General features: G+C 42.7%; 1 protein-coding gene across 1 annotated transcript; it reads right to left on the bottom strand.

Annotated features, from left to right (window-relative positions):
* Positions 1-4044: 4044 nt before the first annotated feature.
* Positions 4045-9168, bottom strand: LOC148013114 (pentatricopeptide repeat-containing protein At3g09040, mitochondrial-like). Its single transcript, XM_087668164.1, has one exon. It carries the CDS (start codon positions 7654-7656, stop codon positions 5071-5073), a length of 2586 nt encoding a protein of 861 aa, XP_087524290.1. The 5' UTR covers positions 7657-9168; the 3' UTR covers positions 4045-5070.
* Positions 9169-10520: the final 1352 nt, after the last annotated feature.

Below are 10520 nucleotides of genomic sequence, written 5' to 3'. Positions count from 1 at the left end.
ATGCTTAAATACAAAAAGAGAATTTTTCCTTCAAGCAGTCCATTCATTCCAAAAAACTTATGACTTTTTCCTCAATCGCAAGTTGATTTCCATCCACTCTTTTTTGCTTTTGGACATTGATTGAGGCTTTTTCCTTGCATGTTCATTCACCTTGCCCCCTCCCCTTTGGAATTGAGAAGAATCCTTCCTAAGATTAAGGTTTGAGAGGTCAAGGGCATTCAGCGCGTGCTCTCAATGTTTTACTTTCGCATGAGCCAAGCATAGAAGTTCAAATTGTATTCTAAATTAGCATAGTGGTCCATGTCGAAAGGACAGATGCCTACTTGAGTAATGTAGATGAGAACATCCGTGAGGAAGTCACCGAAGTCTATTCAACTGGCAATGTGTAACTCCTCCTTAGTCAGAATTCGATCTAAATACGGGTAGGTCGAGAGGTGCTCTTCTAAGGGTCAGTTATAAATGGTGGTCAACACCTTATAGGAGGTTGGAGCTACATAAGTGGGTTCATACTCTGAGGTTTTGATGGCATGGCATAACTCAGTGTTAACCATGATTTGGTAGCCCTCTAGCTCCCATTGAAGTCGAAGAGCATACCATTTCTTGAAGAAAGAGGAGTTGTTATCAATAAGCCATTCCAACTCCTCCATTTTCTAGCCGGCGGCAAGGATTGTGCTCTTGTCATAAGACGTAATGAGGCATTGTTTTCGTGCATGTTCTCAGGATATCTTGATGGCAATAATTCATTGGCTGCCTAGGGAGCCTTAACAAAGACAAATTTGGATTCCTCCCATGAACAATGTAGCATACGTACCTCTGTTGCTAAAGGCTCATCCAAAAGACCTAGGTCTAGTCGATCATAGCTTTTAGCAAGTGTGGTAAATGCGGCGTCCAACAGTCAAAGGCAAGCAACCAAGTCATCCCCCGTATTCTCAGCAAAGTTTGCAGCCAAAGTGAGAATTGATCTTCATTCGTAAGAGGATCTAAGGCTTGCAAGAGGTGGTTGGGGTTTGACAAAACTAGATAATTTAGCAGCCAGTTGATGGTTGCATATTTGGTTGTTCTTGATGGCACAGTCAAGTCATTGGTACACTCCGCTTAGTTTTTGATGCGGATGTCGAGCTACTAGACGCTAGTGAGGTTTTAGGGACACTAGCAAAACTAGGTTGAGGCAGTGTGTGAGTAGCAGGCTATGGCTTTAGTCGATAGACTTGTTTAGTCTCCATTGGCTTATGTGTTTGAGGTTCCATGGGCTTCACAGCGTGAGTTGTTTGTAGCATTGGGGCATTTTCTATCACATGGCTTGGTGTGGTCAAGTTTGAGGGCGGCGTTTGAGTAGTGCCCTTGGCCATCTTGGCTTTAGGTACCCAAATCCAGGCATTACCCTCGTAGTAGCCTTGCGCTTGCAATAAGGTCTTGGGGACCCATCGGTGCTTGACCATTCATCGATGCCTATAGTTCCTTCTGTGCCTCCTAGATTTGAATACGAGTTCCTAGCCTTGCGAGGTCATGAGTGTGCACTTTTAGGTGGCGGCCCTTAATGTTTAGGCATCCATTTGAGTTGTAATGCATGGGCCTTAGCTTTGATTTTGGTAGGTTGCTGGTTTTGAGGTTTGGCAGGTTGTGACGAGTTATGACTCCCCTCCTTAGGCTGGGTGGTGGGTTGCTCTACCTTCATCCTTTGCATTCGAAAACACAAAAGATCATTGGTATGCTTTTAGGCTTGATAGAGACTGCAACCTTGCACTTTCCTAGAAGTACATATAATTGAACCTCCCAATGGGCTGAGTTTGGCATTAGTGGGTTGCAATTGTGGTCTGCCAATTTGAATCCAATGATCGTCAGTCAAGATATTAAAATCGGCACCCTCATCGATAAATGCATCAAATGTATGTGTTTGCTTGGCAGTGACAGTCATGCCCAGATAAGTCAGAGCCACGGCTTCTTCATCTTCATCTTCAATTTTCGTGATAGTGGGCACTCATACATTGACAGGATTGGATTGTCTATGAGAGCTCCTAGCCATCATGCAAACTGGTACTGAGGAGGGCGTGTCACTAGGCTTACCAATTGCCTTGCAACTTGCTTGTACTCCTCATTATCCAAGAATGGCAGATTGATCGTGGCTAGCACGTGTATCCAATCTCACTCATCCTCAAGACAAGGGATATACTTGGTGAGTGGCTCGTACGATTTTCTAACTTGTGCATCACCTTTCAACATGGCTAAGATGGCATCTAAGTCAACTGGCGTAGTCTTCCAAGTATCCATCTCTACCCTTACCGCTTCTGTTCAATTACCTAGGAAGATCAAACCATTGCCCCAATCCTCTATGATTCGCGCATTCCTTATCCACGGTCGGCCTAGCAAGTTGTCATTGTTTACACTCCTTTCATGACAATGAAGTTCACAGAAAACTAGATACCTACGATCTTCAAAGGCCAGTTCTTCATCAACACTCCGAATGGCCTAACCTTCATTCCATTGGCCAGTGTAACATTAAACCTAGCATTCTCGACAAGTGAGTTACCCTAAGCCTAGAGTACTGCATGGCTAAGCACACTGACTCATGCCCCCGTGTCCACGATCCCTTTTTGTGTGGCATCTCCTAATGCTAGGACCAGTAGGACTACATGCATCTTTGTGCCCTCCCAAAAAGCATTCATGTGTAACGACTTGGGCACTAAGTGCAACATTAGACTGGATATCTGAGTTACCGCATCATGGTCATGTAGGTCAGCTGCCCCTTGCTCCATTGGTCCTTCAACCCACTGCTTCAACCCTTGCCACAATGTTGGGTATTGCCTAAGCAAAAATGTGCCTATGAGAGAGACCCTAAATTAATCTTTATTTCAATTGGGAGGGTAGCATACTTTGATTGCAACTTCGGTATCTCCTTCAATTGGTAAGCAATTTTGGAATGATTGAATCTAGAGACTATGCAAGTGCAGGAGAATAGAAAAACATTGGTCAACAAGCTAGTCTCAAATTGGAACCAAATGACTCTAGAAAGGGACCAGTTAAAGGAACAAGAGGCAGTCACAAGCCACCTCATGCTCATTCAAGATGACATGTATCGACAACATCAATGGCTCTCGTGGGAGCAAATTGAGGGAGGTGTCAGAGTGTGTTGTCTAGCAGAGATGGATCCAGACTGCAGAAACCGCATTGTGGGAGATGAGGAATGATGGAGAAGTGGGTAGGCAGCAAAAATGCAGCCTGTAGTAGAGCATCAGAGCAATGTGTCCCCTAGGAGCTGTGTAGCAGCAGGGCGACTGATCAGGCTGAGAAAACATAGATGACCAGGATGAGGATGTATAGGGTGGCAGCTAGGAACAGCCCTGTCATGTGCTCGGGCAGTCAAGGCAGCTGTCCAACAAGCAGAAAGTAGTGACTAACAGGCAAGTGGGGGCTGAAAAAAACACAGCAGCTAGACTGATCGTTGAGCAATGGAAGGTGCTGATGTCAGCAGCTGGCTGAAAACACAGCAGATAGTGACCTCCAAAAGGGCAGACAGCAGCTGTAGATTACCATGCCAGGAGCTGAAGAAGGTGCCAGCAGGCAACAGATGAGGTTGGCAGCCACATGATGAGGTAGACTGGATGGGGCATGAAGGAAAGGGATGCAAGTGACTATGCACAATCTAATTATAAATGAGGAACCAATCAGAGTGTAGGGGATGGCTTATGGGACACGAAAACACTTTGTGCATTAAAGTTTTGAATTTTGGGACTTTTTTAATGAGCTGATTAAGGTTTAATGTGTAATGCACCTTTTTACCTGAACAAGGAATAGGTCCCAATGTCAATAAACCAAACATGGCTAAAGTCCTTGCAGTTGATGAAGAGGAAAGTCAAGATACACAAGGCAAAGAGGCGTGTGAATGACGAAGACACGGGCATGGACTCAAGCTCTATGATACTAGTACTGGCACTGTGCCCATTCTGTAATAGCAGCTAAATATGCATGAGCCTTCGCTGGTCATAGCAATCTACCACCAAGTGCAACCTAGACCTCATTCAAATGGCCTCACAAGCTTCTTGTTCAAGCATGACTTGTCGGGCATAACTAGTGCCAAAACAATGAATCGAGCATATCCACCACTGCATATGACAATGTCCACCTGACACGATCTTACATACTCAAAACAAGCAAAGTGCAAACGGCTTGTCAGACAACAGTCTCTAAAATCTGTGCTTTCTTTTTAATTCTAGGGTACATCTAGAACACAATTTGTTACAAAAGATTAGAGAGTAGAAGTTCCGGTTTCCAACAATGCAATCAAGTTCTATTTTATCAGGAGTTATGACAGAAACACTACAATGCTATCAAGCTGTCATGTAGAAGTAATTTGTGAACAACTTGTTCTTATCATGTTTTCTTCAACCCAAACTGATGAGATGCAGTCAAACGGAGAGGGGGAACGGACACACAAGATGCATAGGAGTTAAAGTAGAAGCTCTATGCATGTGACTCCTACATTATTTGCAAGTGATAATATAATAGGTACAAAACCTCAGGCTTAAAAGCATTAGTCTAGCATGTACTAGGATCTGATAGATAATGTCTTTACTCGAGGCAAGTAAATGCAGCTATTAAAATGGCAATCTTTAGGATTCAAGAAAATGTAGAGGTATTTTAACAAACTCCCTACTTTAGAGCAAGGAGAAAAGTGTTTAGTCTGAGGTACTTACTTTTTTCATTGAACAAATCAATCCTACTATGGTAAACTGCCAAAAAGGGACTCGCTGACACACAAACCCAATTTATCTGTTCCTCGTTACTATGGTTTCTTCATTGTACAGTGATAATCATGGATATGCATTCTCTAGAGGAAAGCAATCCTCCCTGTTAGCACCTTGGGTGCTCTGAAAGTTGACCATCTATATGCTGCATGCCCCTGCTGGCACCTTGGGTTAGAAGTTGTGCAGTTTTAAGTCATAGATCTGCACCTTTACTTGCTGGGGCCAAACTCCATGTTTGTACTAGCTGTCATGTGTTGGCGCCTTGGTGGAGCTTATTTTTGGTGGTACCACCACCTGTCCTGCCAATCCACTCTCAGTTAAGGGGTCACTACATTGGCTCCAATTTTGGCACAAAGCCTTTTCCTTTTAGAAGCCGGAGTAAGTTCTGAAAACTCCTCTTCATATTATCATTTAAGAAATGGCTTGTGTCTCCAACGGTAAATTCCTGTACTGGATGCTTAGCCTCAATTAACGCCCTACCAGGCTTCTTCCAAGTGTTTGAAAAATCTTTTAAACCTTGCAATCTGTAGGCATCATCTTGCATGTCAAGGTGTGCATACACATTTGACATATAAACATATAAAGCACCAGTGTTAGACTCCAATTTAACAAGTTCACTGAAACAATTTTGGGCCAGATCCATCTCACCATGTAACCAACAGGCACTCAGCAAAGACGTCCAACCAGTAATATCAGGAAGGATGGGTAAACTATGAAGTAGCTTTACAGTCTCCTGCAAGAACCCTGCATGGCCCAGGAGCTCCACCATGCAATTGAAATGTTCAACGCTTGGGGTGACACCATGTTCCAATTTCATAATTTGAAAGTAATGATAGCCTTCATTCACTAAGCCTCCTTGACTACATGCAAACAGGACTCCAGTGTATGTACAACTATCAGGTTTAAAACCTTTGCTTTGCATTTCGGCAAAGCATTGCAGTGCAAGTTTCCAGTATCCATGCTGCGCATACCCTGCTATCAAAGTATTAAAAGTCACAACATCTTTTTCTAACAGCTTATCAAACACTCTGCGTGCCTCCTCAAGTTTATCATTATTTATATACATATCCACAAGAGTGTTCCCAATAGCCACGTCTAAATCTTGTCTACTTTCAATTACCTGATTGTGTATAAGCTTACCAATGATTACTCTTTCTGCAGTGCCGCATGCTTTCAAAGCACACACCAGTAAAACTCTATCTAGTTGAATGCCTTTCTGCAGCATTTTTATGAACATGTCCAACGCAGAAAGTCCTTGTCCATTTTGTACATAACCCACAATCATTGTACTCCAGGAAGCCACATCTCGATTCTTAAGTTGATCAAATACCTTGCCAGCATCTTCCAGATACTCGCATTTAGTATACATATCAAGCAGAGCATTGCCAACAAGCACATCTGAGTCAAAGCCATCTGAGACAACTTGGTGATGCAGATGTTTGCCAGTCTCAATAGCTTGTATGCTGCTAGATGCCTTCAAAGCACATATGAGAGTAACAGTTCCTGGTTGAATGCCTTCTATTTGCATTCTGAGAAACAGTTCAAGTGCAACTACACCATGTCCATTCTGAGCATACCCTGAAATCATTGCACTGCAACACATTGTAGTTCGAAAGGGTAGCCCATCAAAGACTGTGTGTGCTTCCATTACAGAGCCGCATTTTGCATACATATCAATGAGAGTGAGCCCAACAACCATGTCTGACTCACACCCTACTTGTATCAACTGGTCATGAAGTAGCCTGCCCCATTCTCTATTGCCTGTGGTACCACATGCTTTCAAAGCTGCAGAGAACATGAACTCGTCTGGTTTCATGCCATGTTGCTGCATTTTCTTGAAGAGTTTGAGAGCCAGTAACCCCTGCCCACGCTGAGCATACCCTGCAATAATTGAGCCCCAAGAGACATTATCTTGTTTAGGCAGTTGATTAAAAACATTTCGTGCATCTTCCATCCTCCCACATTTCACATACATGTCAACCAGTGCATTGCCAATGGCCAAATCAGATACAACACTGTCCAGTGTCAGCTGAATAAATACTAGGTTCCCCTGCTCAATGGCTCCAATGTTGCCACAAGCTTTCAAGGTGCATAGAAAAGTAGCTCTAGTTGGAACCACACCCTCCTGTTGCATGTCCCTAAAGAGATCCAAGGCAGTGAGACTGAACCCATTTTGAACAAATCCTGACATTAAAGCATTCCATGACACTTCATTTCTTTCCAGCAAGCCCTTGAAGACTTTATGTGCTTCGTTTAAACTTCCACATTTGGCATACATGTCCACAGTCGTGCTTCCAATAGCAACATCTGATTCTAGTCCTTGCCGTATCATATGATCATTTAACAGCCTACCTCGCCTTATGCATTTGATGCTGCCACATGCCTTCATAAGGCACAGAAAAGTCACTCTGTCTGGTCTAGTGCCTTCTTGTTTCATCCTCTCGTAACATTCAAGAGCAACAAGACCAAGCCCATGTTCAGTGTAGCCTGCAATCATGGCACTCCAGGAAACAACATTTCTTTTTGGCAAGTTGTTAAATATATTGAGTGCATCTTCCAAGCTGCCACACTTGGCATACATGTCAATAAGACCACTCCCTAGGGCCACATCCAGTTCAAACCCATGTTCTAGTATCTGTCGATGTAACTCCATGCCGATTGCAAGAACCCCAATGCTACCACATGCTTTCAGAATGCAAGAGAGTATTGCCCTGTCTGGCAGTACGCAATCACCTTGCATTTTCATGAAAAGTTCAAGGGCTAAAACACCATGTCCACGTTGAACATATTCAGAAAGTAGTGCACCCCATGATACAACATTACGATGTGTTATTCCATCAAATGTTTTGCGAGCCAATTGAATGTTTCCACACTTAGCATGCATGACAACGATCCTTGCGATAAACAAGAGCATGTGCTTGCAGGCAGAATGCTTGAATAATGGTTCCTATCTCATAACCGGTTTTCAAGTTCCATACTCTCAGAAGTCACTCCCACTCGGAGGCCATTTTTTAGCATCTCACAGCATGCCTCTATGTCAAACGGAAGAGGTTCAATACTAGCATATGCTTTCAAGCAGTGCCCCCCATGATACAACATTTTGATGTGTTATTTCATCAAAAGCTTTAAAAGTGAATTGAATGTTTCCATACTTGGCACGCATGACTACGGTCCTTAGGATAAACAAGAATATACTCTTGCAGGCAGAATAGTTGAATAACAATTCCTATCTAATAACAGGTTTTCAAGTTCCATGCTCTCTGAAGTCACTTCCACTTGGAGGCCATTTTTTAGCATCTCACAGTGTGCCTCTATGGCAAATGGAAGAGATCCAATACCAGCATATGCTTTCAAGTTGCCAAAAAATGTGAACCTCTCTTGTTGTATGCTGTCATCATGCATTTCTACTGATAGTTCAACAGGAATAATATTATAGCCTCGATGGATATATTTAGAAACTGCTATAACCATTGACAAAACATTCAGAAGTGATATCCTATCAAAAGCTTTGCAAAGAAATTGAATGTCCGAACATGCAGCAGACATAATGGGGATGATTCCTATGACAACCAAGAGTCTATAAGCCATATTGATCCAATCAACGGACTTGGAATTGCAAACTGTGTAGTGCATGTCAATATGCTAACCGACTCAAAGAACTTGAAGCTGCACACTGTTGTACATCTCAATAAAACCACTGCAATAAGCCATATGAGATCCAATCAAAGGGCTTGGAGTTGCACACTTTGTATCATTATGCGAACCAACTCAAAGAACCCGAAGCTGCACACTGTTGTACAAGTCAATAAGACCAGTCTATAATATAAGCCAAATGCGATCCACTCAAAAGTCAATATGCTAACCAACTCAAAGAACGTGAAGCTGCACACTGTACTACATGTCACTCAGACTACACTGTAGGGTTACTTCCACATGGAAGGTGATTCTGGCAAATGACACCTGCCAAATGTGAGGGCTTCCATACTACCAGTCGTATCTGGCCGTTTTGCAATTTATATAAACAGATCAAGAGGATGATCTTAATGCGCTTTCCCTTATCCCTCTTCCCCGTTCGCTGCTTCTTTCCCCTCCTCTTCTTCCTTTAACTTGCTTCGAAACCACACGTAAGATGATGCAGGTATCACGAGGATACAGAAACAAGATGCCCGTGCTGAAGATGCTCCGGAAGGATGGTGCCAATTGGACAGCATAAAAATCTGTTAATCCTGGAGAAGGCTGGCCAGCTGACCATGTTTCCATGTCTCTGATGTTGTGGCGGAGAAGCTGAACCAGTCATAGACGCTAGACTCTCTCTCTCTCTCTCTCTCTCTCTCTCTCTCGCGCCGCGACATGCCATGCCTGCCTCTCTGGTGTCGTGACATGAGTCTCACTATACAAGACGAAGGTGTTAATGGTCTCCATAATAACAACCTGAACATGAATGAACAATATGCATATGAATGTGAAAGTTTAGTGCCAAACAATCCACTAGGACCACAAGTTACATTGCATTGCATTCTTCCATGAAAGAGAGTGTTGTGATGTCCTATGGGACAACTTGGGCGAGTTATTGTGTTCATGGTATTTCTCATGCGCAACGTGCACGTTCATGTAATCAGTATCCATAATTTTCTAAATGTGTTTCCTTCAGGCGTAATTGCTAATAGGCATTCCTACTCCACTCCAGAAGTAACCCACCAATGGGCACTCCTCCTCCATTCTACCACCACACATGCACAAACCATTCACGTCATCTCCATAATTCAATGCAAGTAGAGGCATGGCTAAGTGGGCAAATAAGTAAATCCAAACACTAGAACAACAATATTGACTGTCATACACAATCAATTCAAGTCACAACCATGGCACCAAATGGAAGTTGAATGGAGATGTAGCATGCAAAGAAGAATAGAGAATCGCTATCAACACATAGAACCTCACTCAAGTCACAACTATGTACATATCCAATAAGAGTTATGTCAAATTTGTTCCTTGCTCCATTGTACTATTGAAGTGAGTCTAAGTGTGGGTAGCACAACATGTGAGATTGAGTGCTCAAAATATTGTAGTTGTCTCTCCTCACTCACATAATGATACATTTCCTACTTGCACTGAATCACTTGAGAACTCAAAGAGCTAATGCCCAGCTCAAGTTCAAAAGTGAGAGAGGTGAAAACAATTATATAAGTAATGAAGCTTGAAGAAAAGAAAACAAAGTGTTGCTACTCCGTAGCCATCTCCATAGGATAAAGGGGCTAGTTATGGACCCTAGAAATAATATATTCCTCGACTAAGTGAGGCCTAAATCAATGATGCGAGTAATGAAGTTCAATAAAAGAAAAGAATGTGGTGTTGCTCCATAGTTAACTTCATTGTTGGATACGGGGCCATGCCTCCTAGTCATAATATATTCCCTATAATGGGGCCTAATGATAATGCACTTGAATAGTAATGCCACAGCATAGAAGGTGGAGTGGTTTACACCACATGACATGTAGACATCATTTTCATAGCATTGTGGGTTCAAGTCCGTTCCATGCTCATTCCATGCCTAGTGCTTGTTTAAACATTCTTAAGGCTCACATATGCCATGTATTGTGAGCCTTCAACAAGCATGAAGAAATCTCTCATATTTCTTGTCTTCATCCTTTTTTTAGGCAAGTCATGATCCCTAGCTCTATGCTTATGGCAGAGAATATTGTCATATTGTCTCTTAAGTGGACAATCTAACATTGTAAAGTCAATGTAGCATGAAAGTTGTCCCATGAGGGGGTCTAA

This window comes from Lygodium microphyllum, chromosome 26, assembly GCF_053477565.2.
Source record: "Lygodium microphyllum isolate KBCC chromosome 26, Lygodium_microphyllum_v1.1.10, whole genome shotgun sequence".
Lineage (NCBI taxonomy): Eukaryota > Viridiplantae > Streptophyta > Polypodiopsida > Schizaeales > Lygodiaceae > Lygodium > Lygodium microphyllum.
Note: the sequence above shows the minus strand (reverse complement) of the source record. Positions and strands in the feature narration are given on the sequence as shown.

Bases quoted from the DNA above. Each gene is read 5' to 3' on its own strand.
- LOC148013114 (XM_087668164.1), bottom strand. From the start codon at position 7,656: ATGCTCTTGTTTATCGCAAGGATCGTTGTCATGCATGCTAAGTGTGGA.